The 22090-nt window shown below is 53.1% G+C and overlaps 7 protein-coding genes across 7 annotated transcripts; 4 read left to right on the top strand and 3 right to left on the bottom strand.

Annotated features, from left to right (window-relative positions):
* Nucleotides 1–284: 284 nt before the first annotated feature.
* Nucleotides 285–1089, bottom strand: B0H65DRAFT_173306 (uncharacterized protein). The gene has a single exon (XM_062821400.1). The coding sequence runs from the start codon at nucleotides 900–902 to the stop codon at nucleotides 411–413; it is 492 nt and encodes a 163-aa protein (XP_062683426.1). The 5' UTR covers nucleotides 903–1089; the 3' UTR covers nucleotides 285–410.
* Nucleotides 1090–2635: 1546 nt separating this feature from the next.
* B0H65DRAFT_572079 (putative MSS4 protein) lies at nucleotides 2636–5895 on the top strand (the record flags this gene model as incomplete). Its single annotated transcript, XM_062830498.1, has 3 exons — nucleotides 2636–3876; nucleotides 3932–4898; nucleotides 4956–5895. The coding sequence occupies 3 exons, from the start codon at nucleotides 2636–2638 to the stop codon at nucleotides 5784–5786; spliced, it is 3039 nt and encodes a 1012-aa protein (XP_062683425.1). The 3' UTR covers nucleotides 5787–5895.
* Nucleotides 5896–7570: 1675 nt separating this feature from the next.
* B0H65DRAFT_173200 (integral membrane protein S linking to the trans Golgi network-domain-containing protein) lies at nucleotides 7571–8678 on the bottom strand. Its single transcript, XM_062821397.1, has 2 exons — nucleotides 8300–8678; nucleotides 7571–8129 (listed from the first exon to the last, which is right to left on the bottom strand). The coding sequence occupies exons 1-2, from the start codon at nucleotides 8548–8550 to the stop codon at nucleotides 7589–7591; spliced, it is 792 nt and encodes a 263-aa protein (XP_062683424.1). The 5' UTR covers nucleotides 8551–8678; the 3' UTR covers nucleotides 7571–7588.
* A 481-nt stretch (nucleotides 8679–9159) lies between these two features.
* B0H65DRAFT_173195 (cytochrome oxidase c subunit VIb-domain-containing protein) lies at nucleotides 9160–10395 on the top strand. Its single transcript, XM_062821396.1, has 2 exons — nucleotides 9160–9666; nucleotides 10101–10395. Exons 1-2 carry the CDS (start codon nucleotides 9433–9435, stop codon nucleotides 10212–10214), a joined length of 348 nt encoding a protein of 115 aa, XP_062683423.1. The 5' UTR covers nucleotides 9160–9432; the 3' UTR covers nucleotides 10215–10395.
* Nucleotides 10396–10710: 315 nt separating this feature from the next.
* Nucleotides 10711–13017, bottom strand: B0H65DRAFT_572077 (uncharacterized protein; the record flags this gene model as incomplete). The annotated part of the gene is made up of 2 exons (XM_062830497.1): nucleotides 11561–13017; nucleotides 10711–11377 (listed from the first exon to the last, which is right to left on the bottom strand). The coding sequence occupies exons 1-2, from the start codon at nucleotides 12937–12939 to the stop codon at nucleotides 10711–10713; spliced, it is 2046 nt and encodes a 681-aa protein (XP_062683422.1). The 5' UTR covers nucleotides 12940–13017.
* Nucleotides 13018–15111: 2094 nt separating this feature from the next.
* On the top strand, nucleotides 15112–17000 carry B0H65DRAFT_463122 (glutaryl-CoA dehydrogenase mitochondrial precursor). Its single transcript, XM_062826684.1, has 2 exons — nucleotides 15112–16747; nucleotides 16811–17000. The coding sequence occupies exons 1-2, from the start codon at nucleotides 15487–15489 to the stop codon at nucleotides 16855–16857; spliced, it is 1308 nt and encodes a 435-aa protein (XP_062683421.1). The 5' UTR covers nucleotides 15112–15486; the 3' UTR covers nucleotides 16858–17000.
* A 3556-nt stretch (nucleotides 17001–20556) lies between these two features.
* B0H65DRAFT_423624 (ubiquitin-conjugating enzyme) lies at nucleotides 20557–21410 on the top strand (the record flags this gene model as incomplete). The annotated part of the gene is made up of 4 exons (XM_062824471.1): nucleotides 20557–20600; nucleotides 20820–20865; nucleotides 20995–21208; nucleotides 21271–21410. The coding sequence occupies 4 exons, from the start codon at nucleotides 20557–20559 to the stop codon at nucleotides 21408–21410; spliced, it is 444 nt and encodes a 147-aa protein (XP_062683420.1).
* Between the last annotated feature and the right edge of the window lie 680 nt (nucleotides 21411–22090).

Raw genomic sequence — 22090 nt, 5'->3', positions numbered from 1 at the left:
CGGTCAATCGAGTTGGTATATAATCGATTCCCAGCGAGGTTCTGTGTCAGTGTTCAGTAGGTACTATGATTGTATGGAGTTTCTGTTGCGTTGTCCTTCGTGTCCATTCCTTGTTTTGGACGTCCGATGTTCAATTGATTGTCAGTCGTTCCTGTAAGTGTAGGACGTCTGTAGTATCATGAAGCTGGTTGAACGACAACAAGCCTGCCAGAAGTGGAAGTGGAATGGAATGTAAAACGACATCATACCCTCCTTATCTTATCATCGATCATCAAACTAAGCGAGAGGCCGCCACCGCTGTACTTAGAAGTTGTTAATATCGTCAGTTCCGTCATCTTCCCCAGAAGATTGTTGCACCCAAACCTGGCCTTGCAGGCATGACACAAGAAATCCCTTCGTCGTGAGTTTATTCACACAGTTGACAAGGGCATGACGGTGAATGAATGAATGAATGAATGAATGAATGGAAATCCGAGGAGTAGCGCCCGTAACATGTCCCAAGTCCCAAGTCCCAATCCCGGTCCCCGTTCAGCCCGTCTCCGCCGCTCACCTGGCAGCGCTTTAAATGAGATGTGGGGGCAGCGGGTGGGAACGTGGCTTTGCGCGGACTCGTTGCGATGCGACTTGTGACTTGTGGGAGACTGGGAGTCTGAGACTGCAAGGGACCACGGGTTGTGCACCAAAGTGAAGCGATTGACGATCATTGTCGCAGTCAAGAATTGAGATTTGGCATCTGGTTGAATCTCGTTCAAAGTCTTGGGTTGCTGTTGTTGGGGACGACAGCAACTAAAAGGGTAGGTATCCAGTCTGGATAGGGGTTCCGATGGCGACTTCTTTGTCGGGACGGGAAATAGGAAATGGGATCTTCGGTCAGAGTTTTTTGCTGTCTGAGATGAGTACATAGCCGAGGTGGGTTTTGTGGTCGTGTGTTTTGTGTGTTCGAGACTTTCAAGATCATGTTCTCACGGGTTTTGCCGTTCGGGTGGTGATGGAGGTCGATTGACCTGGAGGAGAAGGATGAAAGCTGAAACAAAAAGGATTCGATATCAAAACCGTGGATCCTCTGGAAAGTAATGCAGCAAAAGTAAAACAAAGCTCGTATAATTTGTGCAAAAGTCTAAAAATAATTGCTTCTTGGAGTTTAGCTACCACTGTGGAAGGAGATCCCCCAGGAGAGCGCCAAGCTATATTTCCACTTGGTCTCCACCGTTTCAATTGTTCAGCAATCATTTGTTGGTGCTGTGCCTCGAAATCCCCGACGCTCTCCCCTGGCCTTTCATGCTCGCTCGCGGCATTCGGTGGCAGTGGCTTGGAGTTTTCTTGGGATGTCTTGGCCTTGTTCCCCTGGGCGAGCTGTCACTGGCTGCAGGAGGCTAGCCATGTTGCCGTGGATCCGTGGACCGTTCTTGCATCGTTCCTCGCTTGCAAGTCCACTCTGGACTGCAGCCTCAGTCCACAGGTGTCTCCGCCTGTTCCAGGTCCAGTTGCTGTGTCGCCTCGCTGTTGCAGTCAGCTGTGTTCTTTTGGTGTGCCCCCAAACCGCTGTGTTCCTGTCGGCCTTCCTGTTTTCTGGCAACAGCAGCAACAACGGAACGGCGACAACAACACCACCGGGGAATCCCTTCGTCGGTCTGTTCCCACTCATCACTATCGTGCCGAAATCAAGGGTCCTCCGATTGGAAACGTTCATTTTCTCTGTCTCTTTTTCATCTTTCTTTCTCCCGCGGAATCCATCTTCCTTGCAGGTCCACATCGCTCTTACTCTCTGACCCGTGTGTCCGCCTTTTTGTCACTGCCGCCTGCGCGACATTCCGTTCCACTAGTTTCTGCTCTGGTCGCACTCACTGCCGCTGTACGCCGACCTGAAGTACACACTTGCTCACCCACGGCACTCACTACACGCTATTGAACGAAACGACCAAACGACGGACCTAACGATACTACAATAACACGACTTTGATATCATCATCTTTGAGCCGTCCCATTACCTTTTACTAGTCAGGCCAAGCCGACCCTTGTCGCTTCTCGCTTTCCGTTGATACACTAAGTCCGGAGTGCGTAGTGCCAAGGCCAAGCATTCAGTTCGGTTGCCCTGCCCTGGTTCTCCGACTTCCCCTAGGCCGTCGCTGCTGGTCGTCACTGTCAGCAGCACAGCACGCACCCAGCCCCAGACAGTCCGCCAGCCAGCAACAACCACACAGCCAACCAATCCTCCCAACCTCCAATCCTCTTACCACCACCACCCGCTTCAACGTCGGGGCAGCCGAGCTGCACACACAACACCAACAACCACTCGATTCCAACCCGACGCAATTGTCTCCGCCGTTTCTCGTCATTTCCTGTCTCGCTTCCTTCCCTATCTGCCATATCCATCATCTTAGTTCGACCCCCTTTCTCGATCCCGAACGGGCCCGACCGCGAACAGCGCCAATCTCGGAAACCCCTTAACCGACTTGGTCAACAATCAACAATCAATCTCTGTCGGTGACACGCAGTTGGCAGTTGGCATCGTTGACCTCTCTCTCGCCGTCGAAGCATGTGCGCCGCTACCGCCAGCCGACAAAAATAATACCGAAACATTGCTCACCGAGTAGCCATTAGCTGCCCAGTTTCCGGGTGCCATTATCCACCCGAGATGCCCTCCTTCGCACCCGACCACAACTCGCCAATCTACCAGCGTTCCCCCGCCGTCGTACACCTCAACCCTGCCGGCCAATACGGGCAACCCAACGGCAAGGTCGATGAACACCCGCTTCCTCGTCACTCCCATTCTCACACGTCAATCGAGAGCTTCGACGACGAGGGTTCAAGCCAATCGACACACACTTCTACAGTAGACGATTCGGACATCACGACACGGTTGAATGGGGACAGTCTGCGACGACATTCCAACATGACCTCTTCGCCAAATGGAGGTCTCGATGGCGATGTGGACGGGATTAATGGGAAACTACATGGGATGAACTTGAACGGGGTCGACGGGAGCGCCAGGCTGGGCGGGCATCAAGTCACGAAAAGCGGGAAGCCGCACCCAAACGGCAGGTTTCCCATCGCCATTCCGGACCGGACAATCCCGTCGTCGAACTCGGCTCGTCCAACTCCGGACGGTCAAACGACAAACGACCAAAAGGGTGCCTTCTCGCGGGCCTCCCTGGGCTCTGCCAACAGTGTTTCAATTCAAACTCCACCGACGGAGATGCCCTTGCGTCCTGTCAACAGGGGAGACGTTCGCACCGTCGAGAATGGGACGCCCACGCCTCCCGCCCACCAGACTCCCAATGGATACTTTCCATCATCACCACCAGCTCAGCAGCGCGATTTGGCACCTAACAGCCCTCCTTCACCGCATCGTTACTCGTCGCCGCCCTTGTACAACCCTGCAGCACCCATCTCAGCCTCCACCAGTGCCCTCGCACCGCCACCCGGTCCCGGTATTAAACATCGCCATACCCTCGAAGTTCCTAAACCTTCGGCTCCTCGTGGATCCAAGGACGGCTTCGATGCTGCTCACGCGACCGGTCGCTTCTCACCAACTGGCGTTGCTGGCGTACGTAGGGCGTCACTGAATATTGCTAGAAGAAACACACAATCTCTCCACTCGGAAATGCCTCGCGACGAAGTTGTGCCCGATGACGACGCATTGCGATGGGCCGAAGTCTACAGGGAGAAACGGGCCAGCAAGAGGAGGAGGAAAGATGCCGAAGACGACGACCGGGTTTTGGTTGGCACCAAGGTCGACGAGAAACATGCCAATTGGGTCACAGCCTACAACATGCTGACCGGCATCCGAGTCTCGGTATCGCGAACGAATGCCAAGCTTGACCGCCCGCTGACGGACGCTGACTTTGAGGCAAAGCAAAAATCCACCTTTGACATGTAAGCATTTCATGATACTTCCTCTCACACGATCTGGTATCTAACCTCTTAGAAGTGCCGGGAACGAGCTGGTTCCCTCCGCCAAGTATGACTTCAAGTTTAAGGACTATGCGCCTTGGGTTTTCCGACATCTCCGCACACGCTTCGGCCTGGATCCAGCAGATTATCTCATGTCACTGACGGGCAAGTATATACTATCCGAACTTGGTTCTCCTGGCAAGAGCGGCAGTTTCTTTTACTTTTCTCGAGACTACAAGTACATCATCAAGACCATTCACCACGCCGAGCATAAGTTTCTTCGCAAGATCCTCAAGGACTATTTCAAGCATGTTACCGAAAACCCCAACACCCTTCTCTCGCAATTCTACGGCCTGCACCGGGTCAAGATGCCGTATGGCAAGAAGATTCACTTCGTCGTCATGAACAACCTCTTCCCTCCGCACCGGGACATCCACGAGACCTTCGATTTGAAGGGTTCAACAATTGGTCGCGACTACAGGGAGGAAGATCTCGACAAGAATCCAAGGGCAACATTAAAGGACCTGAACTGGCTTCGACGACACCGACATCTCGAACTCGGGCTTCAGAAGAAGAAGAAGTTCTTGGAGCAGCTCCAAAAGGATATTCGGTTGCTTCAGAAGCTACAGATAATGGATTACTCTCTGCTCGTTGGTATCCATGATCTCCAGCGAGGAAACGAGGAGAATCTGCGGGACAAGACCCTGCGAATCTTCAACCCTGGCGGTGACAACTCACGCGAAGACCCTAGCTCCGTCTTGATGCGGACCCCATCTAAGTTGGAGAATGCGCGGAAGGCTAGGGAACTGCGGCAGATGGTCAAGTCCGAGAGGCCAGTTCCTATGGGAGAGACGAGCAACCGGATGCCCGACGAACTTGAGCACAACCAGAGCCGCATAGGCTTTGTTTTCAACCAGGATGACGGAGGGTTCCGTGCAACCCATGAGGACAACACCCCGGCGGATGAGATCTACTACCTCGGAGTGATTGACTGCTTGACACACGTAGGTTCATGTCTATCTGGTCTGTATGCTTCTGACAAGTGCTAACGTGAATTCTAGTACGGAATCATCAAGAAAATGGAACACTTCTGGAAGGGCTTGTCGGGTGATCGTAATCAGATTTCCGCCCTACCCCCTCACGAGTACGGCGAGCGATTTATCAACTTTATCTCCGGCATCACCATGTCTTGCGAGGAAGCGATTCGCGAAGCTCAGGAGAGAGACGCACAGATGCAAGCAGAGGCAGCCTTGGCCGACCAACCACCGCCTCTACCCTCCGGTGTCCAGTCACCAGAAGCCGAGGCAACGGTACAAAGGGCGGAGCGTGAGGCGTACAAGACTGGCGTGTCAGAAGAGGACGTACCGACCAAGACGCTCCGGACGACGCTCTCCCCTGGCAGCATCGAGCGCAGGGACAACATCGCTAGCCAGGCCAGCATTTTACCGGTGGTGGAGGAGGCTGCAGAGGGTCGGTCATCCACCGAGCAACATGTCCGCAACAGCCGGGTCAGCAACCTGGCTGGTGAAAGCGAGTACCGCCCTCCCACCCCTGTCAAGGACGGTGAAGAGAGACAGGCGGGATTTGGCAACCCGCTCTTGAGGGGTCATGCTCGCGACTACAGAGACCATGGGCCACCACCACCAACACCGCCTAAGACAGGGTATGGATACGGAACATCTCAGTCCCTGAAGGACGGCGCTGATAGCGGGTATAGCATTGGTCTCATGAACGGTAACAGCAACGGCAAATCCGTCGACCTGAAGAGCTCCAGCGCCTCGCTCAGATCCAACAAGAGCGGTCACCGAATCATCGGTCGGGAAAGCCTGGATAAGGCCCTGCCCCCGCTCCCCTTCGGCGATGCACAGACTCGGCCCCAAGGCGTGTCATAGGACGACAACACTATGACGGAGACGAAGAGCACGACGTCGGCGCTGGAGCTGGAGATGGAGATGGATGGTTCGCCGGGTTCCTAGGAGTCACCGACGAAATGTGCGCGACAGAAGTGGGAGGCGGCGAGACAGAGGTTCCTGCAGGAGGTTGTAGACGGAGGAAGAAGTGCCCCAATGGTTGATTACTACAGTTGACGGACGGCGAGAGAGCGTGTGTTACTCGATACCCTTCAGCGAGTGTGAATAGCAGCGCTTCTTAGGCGGGTTATTTTTCCTTTTCTTACTTTTTATGTTGAAGAGGAGGCAGGGCAGGCAAAACAACGGACGGGGAAGATAAGGAAGGACAAGGAGAAGGGGGTTAGCACAGAGCCGAGTATGAAAAGAAGATGATACGGAAGACGAAGAAGACCTAATCCAACATTTTCCTTTTAAACTTCGCAACAAAATCTCTTTTCTATCAAATCTCGCTCGGTCTCCCTGCCTCCCTATCCTGTGTATCCTTCCTTCCCGCTCCCCGGTTGACTGTTTGAGTGCACTTCATTGGTTGGCAGCGGCAAGAAAAAAAGAAGGGAGGAGGAGGCAAAGCAACAACGACAAGAACGAAACCAACACCACCAAAAACCACAACAAACCAACATATCAACAAAACAAAGAAACAACTATAAGCCATGATACCACACCATATTTACTGTTTGGCGTTGTCTTTTTTTTTTTTTTTTCGGGGGGGGGAGAAGCATCGATCGGAGCCAGAGCAAAGAGAGGGAGGATGGATGGAAGGAGGGAAAGCATTGAATATTCTTTTAGACCTGTTTGTCAACTTTTCTTCTTCTACTTATCCCCTTTTTGCTTACCTTATTTTTCTTCTTTCCCTGTTACTTTTATTCTACTATTTTCCTTTTGTTCATCATCGAGTCAGTCAGTGTCTGGAGAGGAAGGGAGTGAAGTGCGTGAGGGGGTTGAGATAGCTAGCTGGGTAGGGAGGGAGGATGGGGAGAGAGAGAGACAAGGAGAGGTGAGGAGGATATCTATTTGTTCTCCCAAGCAAAATCAGACAGACAGACATCAAGATTTATAAATGTCAATACCAAGTATATTCACCCTTGTCCGTGGGGAGAGACAGTTAGATTGTAGTATATGTGCATTGGATTTGTGCAATTATGCTATGTCCCGTCCGTGTCTATCCATCCATCCCTCCATTACTTCGCTTGTCGTCAGTCAGACCTTTTCACTCATCTCATGTCTGGGTGGTTCGTCCATCTATCCATCCACCCATCCAAGGTAACCATCTCTCCCCGTATTAATAACACCAAAGCCAAGAAACTAAAAACCAAATGCCGGAACACCCAAAACGCCAAAACCAAAACCCGATGCTAGGTCCATCCGAAGGAGATCTAAACATACCAAAAAATGTATATCACGACCAACAGCACCACCGACCAGGCAATATCAGCATAACCTACTCCTCCTTCTCCACGTTCATTATATAATTCCCCCCCTCCATGTTCCAAGTCCAACAACCCTCGCTGTCGTCCCCATCCCCGTCCCCGTCTTCTTCGTCGAAGAAGACGACGAAAGACAACGAACAAGTCGATGACGATGATGACGAAGGAGATGTCAACAAAGAAGGAGAAGATCGCCTCGATATCAAACCCAGCATCCCCAAAGGCCACCAGTCCACTCATCAACCAGAAAAACAGCACCACCGCAAAAGCGATCGTCAGTTTGAGATGCCTTCTGATGGGATAAGGAACGGCGGCGCGGTTTAGTGATCGTAGTATGCTTGATGGTGACCATGATGACTTCTAGTCGGCTTTTTGTAATGGGCCCATTCCTAGTAGCCCTCCGGCTTGTGAAACGGTGGTGCTTTGTGATCTCCCATGACCGTGCCCTTTACCACTTGCGCCGCCGCTTGCGCCACCGCTTACGCCGCCGCTGCCGCTGCCGCCGGCCATGGTGACCATTTCGTAATCCCCTCCCAGATCACCGCGGGAGCCGCGCTTGGTTCTTCCCCCTCTTCCACCTGTAATAAAGCCCTGTTCTTCATCCCCTGCTCCTCCTAGTCCTCCCTCTCCTCCGTTCGTATTATTGTTGGAAGTGGTGGTATTACCGCCATGTCCACCAAAAGCAATAGGCTGAAGCTCCCTATATCGACACCCCCACGACCCAAGCAGGAACGAAGCCAAGGAGGAAATGGCCATGGTCAGCCACCAGGCTGTGTGGCGAGGTAAGGTGTGGTCGGGCGTGGTGTAGAGGGTGACGACGACGAGGTGGATGAAGTGCGTGGTGAGGGCGAAGTCGAGGATGAGCTTGGAGCGTTGGACGATGGCTGTTAGGGAGAGGGGTCTTTTTGGTTTTATGTTAGCGAGGTGTTGAAACGGCTGGCTGGGCTGGTGGATGGAGGATGAATGAAAAGGAGGAGGGAAGATGGGATGGAAGAAACGAGCGGGCAGTGTCGGGACAGTGCATTGCTACAGACAGATCAAGGACGAAAGGTAGGGAGACAGAGCACTTACAACACCAACCCACCCACCAAACACCAAATAAACCCATTCAACCACCCCTGCGTGTTATCCCCCCTTACCGCCTCCCACCCGAACACCAAATCCAGCGTGAACGGGTTCCCTGCCACGGCCGCGGTGAAGAACATGAGAACCAGGGCGGCCGCGTAGTAGATTGCTTGTAGCGCGGCAATCTGGCTGAGGATCTTGAGGGGCGGAAGCTCGGTTAGGGCGCCGGAGCGCGGGGGACGGCGGCGGCGGGGCATTGTGGTCGTCGGTTTGTTTTGGTTTGGTTGTGTACGATGGGGTTCTCGTGTGTATGGTAGCTATTTCGTCGTCTGGTCGTCGAGGATTGGAACTTTGAGATTGTCTAGTTCGAGGGTGGTGTTTGAAGGGAGCTTGCTCGTTCGGTGTGAGGACGGGATGCGTCGGTTCGTTGGTGATTCGAGCTTGTCGTTAGGCCGTAAGTTTTTGTTGGTACTGTATCCTTGTTTGGTTCCTCGTAGTGATTCTTCCCTAAGTTCTAGAAGTATGTATCTCCCGATGTCTCTGGTAAACCGTGGATGGGCAAGGCTGAGAAAGATGATATGTAAAAGTTTAGGTTTGCGACCAGACAGACTACCAAACGGACATGGAAAGCCATCATGTCACAGCACAGCACTGCAGTTGACAGCCCAGTGTCGCATCCATTCATTCCACGCACGGGCAGGGACTGACCCTGGTCCCTGCGTCCGCCGCGGCGCCGCCGCAAGATTACAGGGTCAGTGAGGGTTATCAATGGGGTGGAATTCAAAATTACCAAAGTCCGGGGTTTAGTAGGGGGAGGGAAGAAAGGTACGTACCTTTTCGACCGCCCACCTTGGAAGCTCAGCTGAGTTGCCTGCCGCAGAACAAATCCCCAGCTGGAGCTCCAATTGACGACCTACCTACCCGGTACTGATAGCGGGACAAGACAAGCTCGATAAGCTTCCATCCCAGCTCGGCTCGGGAATCATTCGCGAATTCGATCCCAAGTTTCCACCAATTCCCAACCTAACAACCCATCTTAACCAACAACTCCAACCTCCTCTGCCCCCTTCCCGTCCGCTCACCCTCCGAGGCCCGCCTGTATACCTAAAACCCGAAACGAAGCGACCACAACAACAAAAATGGTCCTAGGCCTCTTCGAACAATCCGAAGCCGACAAGCGCGCGGCCGAGGTGCGCGCCGGCACCGTTGCGCCCACGCGCTCCGAGCGCCAAAAGTGCTGGATTGCGCGCGACGGCTACTTTGCCTGCCTGGACCGGAACAACATCATCGACGCGCTCAAGGACGAGAAGGCGGCCGTGAAAGCATGCAAGGCCGAGAGCGCCGAGTTTGAGAAGGATTGCGCTGCTCAGTGGGTGAGTAGTAACTTTCGACTTTTTCTGCTGCTTTTGGGAAGGACTTTTGGGATGGAGGGTGGGGCGGGATGGGATGGGATGGGAGGTTTTGAGAGGGGCGGAGGAGGAAGAGGGAGAGGAAGAGTGCGAAGACTGCGGAGGGGAAGCATGATCAGGAAGGGGGTTTCCGATGGATCGATAGGTCTTTTAACATGAGGGGAGGGAGCTGGGACCAGCAACCAAGCAAGCAAGCAAGCAGAGCCCATCAACACCCAGATGCAAAGAAAGGACTCCAGAAAAGATCACCCAACCAAACACGAGCAAAATGGGAACAGTCAGCCAGCCAGCCCACCAACGGAAGTGGAAGGACAGGCATCTCAGACAAGACAGCAGCGCACACTACACACCCCCACATCAGACCACCCCAGCTAACCTTTCATTCCCACTACCAACAGGTCACATACTTCAAGAAGTGGCGCGTCCAAGACATCCAGAAGAGGGCTCGCCTAAAGGAGCTCGAGGCCCAGGGCGCCGTCAAGATGGACGTCAACACCGACTTCAAGCAGTAGAAACAATCCCGATTCGTCCGATCCGGTCCAAGCCAAGCCAATCCAATCCAATCCAAACCGGTGTCGACTTTCTATAAAAGTCGGGAAGACGGGGGTGGGAAGAAGAAAAACAAGGACGATGTAAAGATAGTGTGTAGTTGGTGTATGTATATATGCATGGGATAAGGCGTTTAAATCTGAGTTTGTTGGGTATTCAAGAGGGAGATTTTGTTTTCCAGCATTGGTCAAGTCGGGTCGTTTCACTGGTATGGCCTGCTGGTTGAACGACGATATGGTGAAGATGTTGATGAAGGATGGTGTTGAACTAGTGATTGTTGGTATAGGGATGCCTACAAAGACTATCCAGGTGCGTGCCTCCGATATCCAGACGCCACCTATTGTACTCGTTTCCTGTCTTACCAGAACTCCATTCCCCGTTATCAACATACAATCTGCTTTCCGAGAGACAACCAGCTCAAGAGTTCACTAACCAACAGTTAAGCCAACACCCCATCAATCAATCTTCCGCCTCCTGGCTCGAATGCCTCGTAGGTGTATGAATAATCGTCTGACTCGACCCCGACCGCTGCATCACCCCTCCAACTTCATCCTCGTTCAATTCCACCTTATGCTCATCATGGCCAGCCGCGTCATCAGCAACCTTGACAAAATACCCAGCGTGCTCACAATGCGTGCATTCACAGGTAGAAGGTGACGTGTCCGAAGGGTTCCCATCACTCGGGTCCCCATCATTTCGGAGAGTGAGGTTGCTGCTTCTTCTCTCCTCCGTCTCCTTCCACCCCGGGCTTCTCCCGTCGTCCTGTGGACTAATATCCTCCTCGTTCAATCCTCCTCCAAAATATCCCCCCTGTTCCCTGAGCGACTGGTCCACGCGGTTCAGGTTTGGCGGCCACGAAAGCCGGGGAGTCTCTGCATTTGCTCCGCCCCCGGGGCTCACGTCATTTTCGCGAGCGCCGGTGAACCTGGGGGAATCCAAATCATATAGACCGGGAGAACTCGACTGCTTTTCCGAAGGACCCGAATCATCCTCATCATCCTCTTGATCATTATCCCAGGAAGCGTTCCAGAGTTCTGACAACCGGCGTGGGGCCGGTCTCTTCACGCGAAATGATGATGACCCAAACGGTGCTTGAGCTGTAGGCGTCCCTGTGCCAGGTCGAGCACTTGCACCCACACCTGTTTGTTGTAGGGCGGGAGAATTCACGGGCGGAAGGGGAGCTCCTCGGTGTCCAGTCAAAACCTGGTTCCCCGTCGAAGATCTCCTCGTCGGTGCGGAAGAGAGCCCGCTTTTTCCTGCCTGCATGACAAAACTGAAAGGCGTGCTCGAAAGGGGCGCCACCATGGACATGGCGCGCGTCTTCCGTCTGCCTGCGCCAGTTTTGATCGGCGGCAGAGGAGGTAGCTCTAGCTCTTCCTCTTCCTCTTCCGAGTCTTGCGAGCTGCTGATGCTGACCTGTGAAGCTTGAGACAGAGAGTGACGGTGACTATGACTACTCCTCAGCGAGAGTCGGTCAAGCTCCCCGGTTGCGATCATCACGCCGGCGATGGCAAGCAGCTTTGGGGAGTATTCTTGCGCCGAAGCGTTGTTGAGTGGCCCCGCAGCGCCTGTTCGTGAGTCCAAGAATAACTCATCTTCGCGGTTCAAGCGGCGCCGACTTCGTGGGTCCTGGATCCGGTGGGTATCTAGTTGTAGTTCGCCTGGGCAGACGGATTGGGAGCGTTGGAATACGTTTCTGAAATGGTGGTGCGGACAGTGAACCTGGGGGCCATCTGTTCGCCTGCGTGGTAGATCTGGACGTTCGGCTTCCTCGTCGTCCTTCTCCCTTCCCAGATCTGGACAAGAGCACATATCGAGTGATTGTTTGCGGCTGTCGTCGTTTTGGGTCTGGCCTGGTGAGGATGGTCCTCCGAGGTCGTCATCGGGTGACCTTGAGCTATCCGGACTGTCGCGGCCAGGGGCGCCTTCGTTCCATTTAACCAGACCATCCTGCGTCTGCCATCCGCTATTGAAGGCAAATGTTGCTCTTCTCCCCGTTCCATTGCTGCGAGAAGCATCAGATGGCATGCGTCTTCGGGATTTGGGAGACTTGGGGGTTGAACCACGACGCAGTATTGAGCTGATGTCGGGCGTTACTATGCGACGGATAGATGGTCGTTCTTCCTGTTTCTCGGAGCTTTCAGGACGACTACTCAAAGCCCCGTCAGTCCCTGTGCTCTTTGGATCCCAGACCGTAATCTCCGTGGTATATGTCTGGGGCTGGAGGCTATTGGATGTCCACACGCAGGTTGCCAATCGTGAGGACATATCGGACTGTGCGGCTTCGTGTTGTCGAAGGAGGTAGAGGTTGATGTCTGGGTTGTTGAGGCTTGTGGGCGTTTGGGATTTGTGGAACTCGGGCGTGTTTCTCAGACAGGATCTAAGAAGTTGAACAGCTGCCACGCTTGCTAAACCGCCCACAGCGTATGGCACGTCAGCGGGAGAATCGTTTTCTGACACTGCACCGCGCCGGGAGAGAGTTGAGGGCAATGGAGGCAACTGCCTGAGATAGGGGTGAGACAGTAACGGACTAGGGTGCTCCCAGGCTTCGAGCTCGTTCTTGCGAAGGTCTTCGTACATGGTATCGGTGTTGCGATCTAGGTTTCGTCGGATCCTGATGACCTCCGCATACGTCAAGCCCCCGGGGGAGCATGAGGCGGATACAACAGGGGAGGGAATGTCATCCATCTTGAAGCATTGAGCGGTTAGGTAAATGAATATTCTTCTGAGGATGCACAGGAAGTGGGACGGAGTGATTGTGGATGCGGTGCTGGTTCAGAGGAAGTTTCTCTCGCGGGCGAGAATCGCAGAGGTTGGATCAGGGTGGGAGCTACCTAGACATTACCTGGATAGCCGACCCACGACTAACGAAAGGCTTTACTGTTGTTGCCTTCTTGTACGTAGGGTTTTTTGAGTGAAGGAAAGAGCCCACATGCTTCTTGGCCTTCTCTCCTGCCCAATCTGCGCGACCTTCCCCGTGCCAGGTATCGCGCCCTTTGACTTGATCATCCTCCAAGCTCAAACTACTATCGCGGGATTTCCTGTCTGTCGCATTCGCTCCACCATACAATGCCTTGAGCGTCAGAACCATTCGTACCTCTACCGGTATACGAAAATCACCAAAACATAAAAGGGCAAAAAAAAATTGGTGACAAACCAGTTACCCGACCATGCGATCTCTATTCTTCCCCCCAGTTCGGTCATGACACTACTACACTTAGACGGTATCTGCTGGTACTGGAGGAATTGCTGGTACCTCCAGGAGGGCTTTTTATTCCCTGTATTTCCCTCGAGTTGCCACTAAGAGCTGTGTATTACTCTTGCCACAGTCACGAGGGTCGAAGAATATCGCATTTCCAGGGAATAGCCCTCAGAAAGCCAACACGGACGGGTTTAATGTTTTGAAAAGGTTCAGATCCTACTTCTAAAATCTCGCTGAACAAGTGCTCAGTGTGTGGTTCGAACTCCTTGTCTTGCGAGTCCCCAGTCCCTCCAAGGTTTTGGCAGTAGCGGCCGAACGATAAACCGCTACGCCATCTGAACACTTTTGTGGTCGGGTAACTTGGTTTGTCTTGTGTTGGAAGGAGGCACGGGAGCTAAGGTTATAAGGGACGGTGCAGTGAAGTGCGGGAAGGTGGTCGGTCGGTTGGGGAAGGAGCGAGGCTGCCGGGGGAGGGCGATTGTCGTCGCCTGGAACCTCTGTCATCTTATCTCGAGACAAACGGCTTCACCCTCTTTCAGAGAAGGCAATCAAGCAGCGGGCAGAGATAGAATGAACCGGTACCACGTGTGTCCAAACCTTCCTCCCGTACCTAGTATTAGGATACAGTAGAGTGCGACAGGTATCCTTCTTTGCCTTCATCAGCCTTCAGATACCGTAGCCCCAGTGCTTCACACAAGTCAGGTTAAGTCAAGTCCGACACCATACCTGGCTTACTTCTTGTAAAACCCGCACTCAGATGTGACTTGTTTTTATCCAGATTCGACTTGGTTTGTTTACTTGACTTGTTCGGAGCGCAGATAATCTGGACTAGAACCACCAAAACAAAACCCTTTCCAATACCGGATGAGATACTCTCTCTCTTGCGGCAAGATTTTACCACAAGTAACGAAACAAGTTGGCAACTCAAGTCTGACTACAAACTTGACTCAGATTTGCCTTGCTTGCATCCAGCGTTATGACAGGACTGGTGCGTACAATAACTAGGTCCGCCAAACCTAGAGTACCAAGAACGAAAAGTAAAAGATAGGACGAAGTTCTGTCTGCCGACAAAACTCGTATGTGAAGGGCCCACTCTATACAGGCAATATCTACAGGTAACCCTGTGACAGGCTTGACTTGTGTGAAACACTGACTTTATCCTCTTTGAATAAGGCAATCGAGAAGTTGTCGAGGTTGAAGCCGATATCGCCTGTCTCTAGATCCTCTTCCTTTTCCTCATATAAAGACAAAGTAGAGTGATACAAGTACTTTTGTCTCATTCAGCGTTAGGATCATAAGACTGCGTTTGTTCTGGTACGGTTTTCGTACAAAGGGCCTCATACGACCTTTTTTATACTCAAAAAGGCGGCTAATTCACTGGCTGTCCCGAGTTGAGTTGTAACTCGCCTTGGGGGTCTCCAATTGAGTTTAGTTGGGTGAGTACCTAAGTCGAGTTATTCCAAGCGCTGTACGAAAACTGTACGAAAACAAACGCAGCCTAAACCCTTTCGTCGTCTGGCATTGAGGCTGTAATTCTCACATGACAACCTTGAAAGCATCAAAGATGCGCGGATATTTTTTCCAAACGTGTATAAGTGTTCCTGATTTTAATCAGATTCTTGTCTTCCCTGCCACCTCTTGGCTCAACGTTGGTTTGTCCGACTCGGGTTTGTTTTGATACCCCTTTTCCAGCGGGTCTGGATGTACACCTACAACCCTAACCCAATCCGGCGAAAGTGCCTCGGGAACCTTAAAAAGTGGGAATCGGAATGCTCGGCAAACGGCGGTCCATGGCCGTAAAATGACCGGGCTCCAAGAGGTCAGGTCAGTGGCTCACAGCGGGAGAGAGAGCGGGAACAGCGACAATGATGCTACAACAACAGTGGAAAACATTACCCTCGGGGGCGGAGATGCACCGAAGCCGGACTCCATGTCTTCATTTGAAATCTGGATTGTGACTTTATAAAACATATCTTGAGATTCATTTGGAAGGTTAACCAGTCGTTCTTCAGTTACTGTTTGATCAGTCCAATATGTCTCGGATTCTCGCCAGGAGATGCCCTCAAGGGCTTCTGCGTCAAGCTTTCTCGGCGCCGCGCACCAACGTCACCACTCCCGTCCGTGCCTTTGCCTCTGCCACCTCCAGCGCTCCCTCCTTCAACTGGGAAGACCCTCTCAACCACAAGTCGCTCTTGACCGAGGACGAGATTGCCATCGGTGAGACAGCCGAGCGTTACTGCCAGGAACAGCTTCTCCCCCGCGTGCTGCAGGCCTACCGCGATGAGCACTACGACCCCAAGATCCTCGAGGAGATGGGCGACATGGGCCTGTTGGGCGCCACCATCGAGGGCTACGGCTGCGCCGGCGTCTCTTCCGTGGCCAGCGGTCTGATCACCCGCGCCGTCGAGCGCGTCGACAGCGGCTACCGCAGCGGCATGTCCGTCCAGTCCTCGCTCGTCATGGGCCCCATCAACGACTTCGGCACCGCCGAGCAAAAGGAGCGTTTCCTGCCCGGCATGGCCAAGGGCAAGATCATCGGTGCCTTCGGCCTGACCGAGCCCAACCACGGCTCCGATCCGGGCTCCATGGAGACCGTCGCCCGTCCCCACCCTACCAAGGAGGGCGTCTACCTGCTCAGCGGCGCCAAGACCTGGATCACCAACTCGCCCATCGCCGACGTCCTGGTCGTCTGGGCCAAGCTGCAGGAGACGGGCAAGATCCGCGGCTTCCTGGTTGAGCGGTCCGCCTGCCCTCCGGGTACGCTCGAGACCCCCCAGATCAAGAACAAGACCGGACTGAGGGCCTCCATCACGGGCATGATCCAGCTGGACAACTGCCCCGTGCCCAAGGAGAACATGTTCCCCGAAGTCGAAGGGCTCAAGGGTCCCTTCACGTGCCTGAACAGCGCCCGCTTCGGCATCGCCTTCGGCATGATGGGCGCGCTCGAGGACTGCCTCGCGCGCGCGCGCACCTACGCCCTCGAGCGCAAGCAGTTCAAGGGCAACCCGCTGGCCAAGTACCAGCTCGTGCAGAAGAAGCTGGCCGAGGCGGCCACCGACGTCGCGTACGGCACCCTGGCCGCCATCCAGGTCGGCCGCCTCAAGGACGAGGGCAAGGCCACGCCCGAGATGATCAGCATGATCAAGCGCCAGAACTGCGACCGCACATTGTACCACGCCCGCACGCTGCAGGAGATCTTTGGTGGTAATGCGGTGTCGGATGAGTACCATATTGGCCGTGTTGTTGCCAACTTGTATGTTACGCAGACTTATGAGGGCCAGAGTGATATTCACAGTAAGTTTTGACCTTCTGACTGGGTGAGGCAGGTGAAGTGAAGATGCTGACTGGTTGGCTTAGGTCTCATTCTGGGAAGGGCTATCACTGGTGTTCAGGCCTTTGTGTAAGATGATGTGAAAACAGGTTCTTCTTTTCATGCGAAGTGTGATGTTTGGGGGCGAAGCGTATTGTCATATACTATGTACAGTAACAGATTTCGGTGTTTGAATCGATACCACAAAGTTGACCGGTCGCGAATGCTCTGCATCCTTGGCTTCTTTATCTCCTGTTCGAGGTAGAAGTTCCGAGTCTCTTTCTCTCCGTCACTTCTCTCGCATTCATCCAAGAGTACAGGTGCCACTTTCTCCAAGGAAGAGTCTTGCCTCGCCAGGCAGGAGTGGCCCATACAGGCTAGCCACTCATGGGAGGATAAGTAACGATTTTCTAAAGCACATCATTAGCAGAAAGCCCATTCCATTGATACCTCTACCAACCGGGAAGTTGCTCAACCCGCTCAACAAGATTCAGTAAGGAGCACTCATCTTCTCATAGCAAGAACCGTCTCAGTGGCATTGCAACTGCCAGGTCATCAACACAATGGAATTACACTACTCTTCCCACCATCCGCCCGCGGTTGCCGTGACAAGGACGATGCCTATTGCCCGGTGGTGTGATTTTCTATGCAGCCCAACCGCTCATCAGAATAAGGTAGTTCCATGTGTGAAGCCCCCGGTTCGCAGTTGCCGTCCATGCTGGACTTGCCGGTGTTTGATTCCGTCTTGTGCTTTTCGTTCCGCACCATTGGGTAAGAATCCTACGGCCGACGTATTATAGAAGATTTGTCTCGTGGGCAAATGGTTGAGCGTTTGGTTTCGCTATTCCGGTTCTTATATGACTTTGTCTTTTGAATGTGAGGTGTTGGCGTCGTGCTATTCATGTTGTTGACTCACGATGGTTCGGGTACTAGGTTGATTTCATATTCGGTCGATGGTGGTTCTTTCACTCTTGATGGTCCTGTGCAGTGGAGTGCTTGCCTTAAGTTGTCTTCAATCTGGACCGCTGCTGATGTTCAGGTTCGAACGACGTCCTCGGAAACTTGTCGAAGAACAGTGTTGGGGGGCGCTTGCTGGTTTTATTTCGAGTGATATGTCGTCGGGGTCATTTAATGGCAGGAACGTTCTGTCGTCGATGGGAACCCGCGGCGGCCGGTCTGTTGCTGATCCCGTCCTGTCGTGGTGTGCTTCCACAGTATTGTGTCGTGCCTTCCCGTACTCGAATGTTCGTTCTTTCCTCGGTGTTCAGATAAGGCGGATTAGCGGTGGCATGTCGATTGGATGTTGTTGACCGGATCGAACGTATTTCGGCAAGTGTCGCTTGTCGCGGAAGGCGCACTGCCTTCGCAAATATGGGATCAAGTCTGTCAGATCAGCTTCCACAAGTGTATATATATCCCTGCTCTCCCTCCTCTGAATTGTTTTCCTTTTCTCTTCTTCTTCCAAACCATTCGTCGGTTCTGTCATGCGCTCTAGAATCCATGGCAGGGATCTCACTTCGGTGAGATGGGCCCGTAGTTTAGCCACCGCACAATTTTTGGTGTCACACTCTCGTCTTTGACGAAACACACTTTTTTTTCGTTGCTCTCGTTGGGATGAGTTTCATCGTCCTGGCGAAGTGAGGAAGAAAATCTTTTGGCTCAGTCGGCTTCCGTATTGTCGTGGTTGGCATGGGTGGTGGTGGTCATCTTGAATCAGTGTCTCCTGTCGGTCAACTGGTGATTCATGGGTTGAGTTCGTTCATTCAGAGTTGCCATGTTCCTATTGTACCTTGTACGTCTGCTTGCCGAGTGTTGGCAACTCCCTCAAGACGTCGTAGTGTTTTTAATGTTGGTACATCGGTGAGAGTGATCAGTTGGAGCGGTCGGTAGTTGTACCTGTGGTATGCTGTGAACCTGGATATGTTGTCGAACGGATTCCGTGTTGTGTGTAATCTCGATATGACCGTTACCTTATCATTCTGATGGTATTTGGTTGTCGGTTTCCAAAGCATGCTGGCGTCATGTTCAAGGAGAGTGTTAGTTTGTTGATGAAAAGAACACAAAAGTCCACACTGTTGAACAAAGGAAGAAAAGAAGAAGAGGCCACCCCGAGGACAAGGAGGGGAGAATGAGTATTTATCTTTCCACTGGAAAAGAGAAATGTGGTTATGCAACACCATCTGCGGAGGCAATTCTGTACAATTTCCAAGGCCGAGAATGCATGACGGAGGTTGAGCCCTCGGGCATCATGCACACAACTGTGAGATACCTACAGCCGAATCTCCATAAGCACAACTAAATGACTCCTTCATGTACATTTCCAGCCTAGGTATTGGTGCTTAGAAACGATATCCCATCTGTTCTTGAAGTCCGAGGTTTTGTCGTGGAGTGCATGGCGACGGAGGTCCGACTTTAAACTCCAAGATGCTGCACAGATGAGCTGGAGACATGCATAATCACCTCCTACAAAGCCACTGCACTGTTCCACATACTTTTCCAGCCATTTGATGTTCCTATTTATGATACTCACTGCCGATTCGTACTTTTGGGTGTGATCTGCCAGTGTCGTCCGGCCTTCCGGGGCCGAAAGGTGCACCGCTGCTTGCATAGTTGGTACGCCCGGGCCTCAACCCCAACTCCGAGCCGACCCGGAGCCAGTTGCATCAACCATCATCCGAAAAACCGGGGCACGTCGTTCGGTTTGAACAGAACCTTATTGAAGACATACGGTATGATAACTTCCGGTTCGCTCTTCCTTCCATCTCAGCCTAGCTACTCTTCGGCCCTAAACAACACATTTCAACCTCGCCAAGTAATTTCTCCTTCTATTCATTCAAGCAAACAATGGTAACACCACAGTTGTGCATTGAGAAGAGATGATGAGCGATTGGTAACGACTCGAATAGAAAGTGGAAGCTTCATTGCACTGATGATTTTCGTCGCAATGTTCCGGTCGTCGTTGGTGATCGGTCGTTGTCTTCCAACTGCACCGGCCGGCAACTGTTGCCGGCGGGAGTCTTTCGTCTCGAAATGAGCTCGCCAGTGCGGTGGCGGTGCACTGACGATGACGAGGTCAGCCAGTGGCGCTGTCCTTTTTAGGATCAATGATTGGTCAGCTTCGTGGGCGTCAAACCACCCCTGCCATCTGAATTGCCGCCCATGCCGCCCAGGCCAACAGACAACTTCGGCAGGCGGTCATGCAGCAAGAGCCTTGAGTGGTCGGCCACGGGCAGTGCCATCGGCGGGCAGCGAAAGCGCGCCGTAGCCCAGAGACTGGGACTGGTGGGACAACCTCACTGGGCGGCCGGGGACTGGCTTCCTCAGGCTCCCGCCCGCTGGCACCTGAACGCGGGAACCCACCTTTCTTCGCCTGATCCTGATCCATTTCCCCCTCCGCCATTCCATCCTACTCTCCTGCAACTTCGACATCAACTAGTTTGCATCCCGTCACCATCTTCTCACCTGTTGACGAAATCCAACCCAATACGCTTGGTGTGACTCAGCGATATAGTGCTTTTTGCTTTCCATCTTGTAAGTCGAGCCGCCGTCCTCTCGTCCGCGCCATTCGTGATCGACTTTTTTCCCGTTTGCACGACCGACGTGCCTATTATCGCCGCAGCCAGCCCAGCCTGATTCACTGCCCACTGCCCATTCATTCCGCTTCTTTGCTCTTCCACCGCCCGCAAACGCTGACCCTGACCCTTTTAAATCTTGCAGCCACCCTTCGTGTCGTCAACGCAACAGCGCTTACGACAACCACAACCACCCACCTTTACACAACTAATATCACACAATGGCGTTGAAGCGCATTAACAAGGAGCTCGCTGATCTCGGCCGGTACGTAAACAAGAGTCCCGCTAGCCCTTTTACCGTCCCGCGCGATGCCGCAAAAGCATCATTCCGGCGCAAGGTTTAGTGGTGGGGTCGCGCTGGCGGGGTTTACGCCGCTGCCGTCGCCGTCGCCGAACCTCGCGCCGTCTCGACCGCTTCCGCAGATGCCAGAGATGCATTCCGTGTATGCTGTTGGATTTGATGCTAACGTGTTGTTGTTCGCAGCGATCCGCCCTCCTCCTGCTCTGCTGGCCCTCAGGGTGAAGATCTTGTATGGATAAGCCACCCCGCTTTTCGATAAGCACGGCTCGACCCCCGGCATCGCGTCATGACCTTTGCCCTGGGTCGAACCGTGGCATCGTGCTCGCGAACAGGATTACTGACATCCATGATTGAACAGTTCCACTGGCAAGCGACCATCATGGGCCCTGCCGACTCTCCCTACACCGGCGGCGTTTTCTTCCTCAACATTCAGTTCCCTACCGATTATCCTTTTAAGCCCCCCAAAGTCAGCTTTACCACCAGGATCTATCACCCCAACATCAACTCGAACGGCAGCATCTGCCTCGATATTTTGAGGGATCAGTGGAGTCCGGCGTTGACGATTTCCAAGGGTACGTTTCTCTGTCCATCATCTTCTGGCTCTCATGGTCTTAGGCCGCTGACAATTGTGCAGTTCTGCTCTCCATCTGCTCGATGTTGACGGACCCCAACCCTGACGACCCGCTTGTGCCCGAGATTGCGCACGTGTACAAGACAGACCGCGCCAGGTACGAGGCGACGGCTCGCGAGTGGACCCGGAAGTATGCTATCTAGAGTAGATAATGGGATGGATTTTATGGCCGACAAGCAGCGCTGGATCGTTTCTTCAACGTTTTGGCCCCTCTCTCCGGGGGGCACCCACATATTCACCATGGGAGCACGAGTGTCTTGTGGTTCCGGTTCGCGTCCTATATCCCTCTAGGCTCAGAGGGGATTCCCAGCTCTCTTCAGTGCGAAAGTTGCAAATACCATTCGAGCGGCTCGAAACAGCGGAGGACGTGGGTGTGGCACAGCAAGCGGTGTCTTTCGATGTCACGACAAGGGGCGGGGCGGAATCAGCAGGTGCAAGATGCAACCATTGAGTACCGGCACTCAAGTTTCTTTGCTCGCATTACATGATTCACAAAGGTCTGCAATACCAAGGGGTTCCAGTACAATAGCATTCTGTCTTTCCCTCTACCGTTCTTAATACTTGGCCTATGCTCTAACCGTGAATGACGTCTTTCATGTACGAGTATGGTATCGGGCGATGTGCGACTAATTGTCCCGCTACTGACCTTGATGGCTATGGTCGAAGCACCGCAACTTTGCTTAGATGAAGTGTGAGAGACTTGTCATCTCCTTGACATGTGGCTCACAGGCCCAACAGGCTGTCCAGAAGACTGGTAGGTGACTGACTAGCTATCGTGTATGTTGTGTTGATTGCGAGATAATGACTCTCATCACAGGCCATG

Source organism: Neurospora tetraspora, assembly GCF_033439725.1.
Source record: "Neurospora tetraspora strain CBS 560.94 chromosome Unknown B0H65scaffold_3, whole genome shotgun sequence".
Lineage (NCBI taxonomy): Eukaryota > Fungi > Ascomycota > Sordariomycetes > Sordariales > Sordariaceae > Neurospora > Neurospora tetraspora.
This window is presented reverse-complemented; position numbering and strand designations above follow the sequence as displayed.

What these genes read in the sequence shown, in the direction of transcription:
- B0H65DRAFT_173306 (XM_062821400.1), bottom strand. Translation starts at nt 902, where the DNA reads ATGTACTCATCTCAGACAGCAAAAAACTCTGACCGAAGATCCCATTTC.
- B0H65DRAFT_173200 (XM_062821397.1), bottom strand. Translation starts at nt 8,550, where the DNA reads ATGCCCCGCCGCCGCCGTCCCCCGCGCTCCGGCGCCCTAACCGAGCTT. An exon ending in TTGGTGGGTGGGTTGGTGTT is followed by an intron (nt 8,130 to 8,299) that starts GTAAGTGCTCTG and finishes AAAACCAAAAAG; the next exon opens with ACCCCTCTCCCTAACAGCCA.
- B0H65DRAFT_173195 (XM_062821396.1), top strand. Translation starts at nt 9,433, where the DNA reads ATGGTCCTAGGCCTCTTCGAACAATCCGAAGCCGACAAGCGCGCGGCC. An exon ending in AGGATTGCGCTGCTCAGTGG is followed by an intron (nt 9,667 to 10,100) that starts GTGAGTAGTAAC and finishes CACTACCAACAG; the next exon opens with GTCACATACTTCAAGAAGTG.
- B0H65DRAFT_463122 (XM_062826684.1), top strand. Translation starts at nt 15,487, where the DNA reads ATGTCTCGGATTCTCGCCAGGAGATGCCCTCAAGGGCTTCTGCGTCAA. An exon ending in GGGCCAGAGTGATATTCACA is followed by an intron (nt 16,748 to 16,810) that starts GTAAGTTTTGAC and finishes TGGTTGGCTTAG; the next exon opens with GTCTCATTCTGGGAAGGGCT.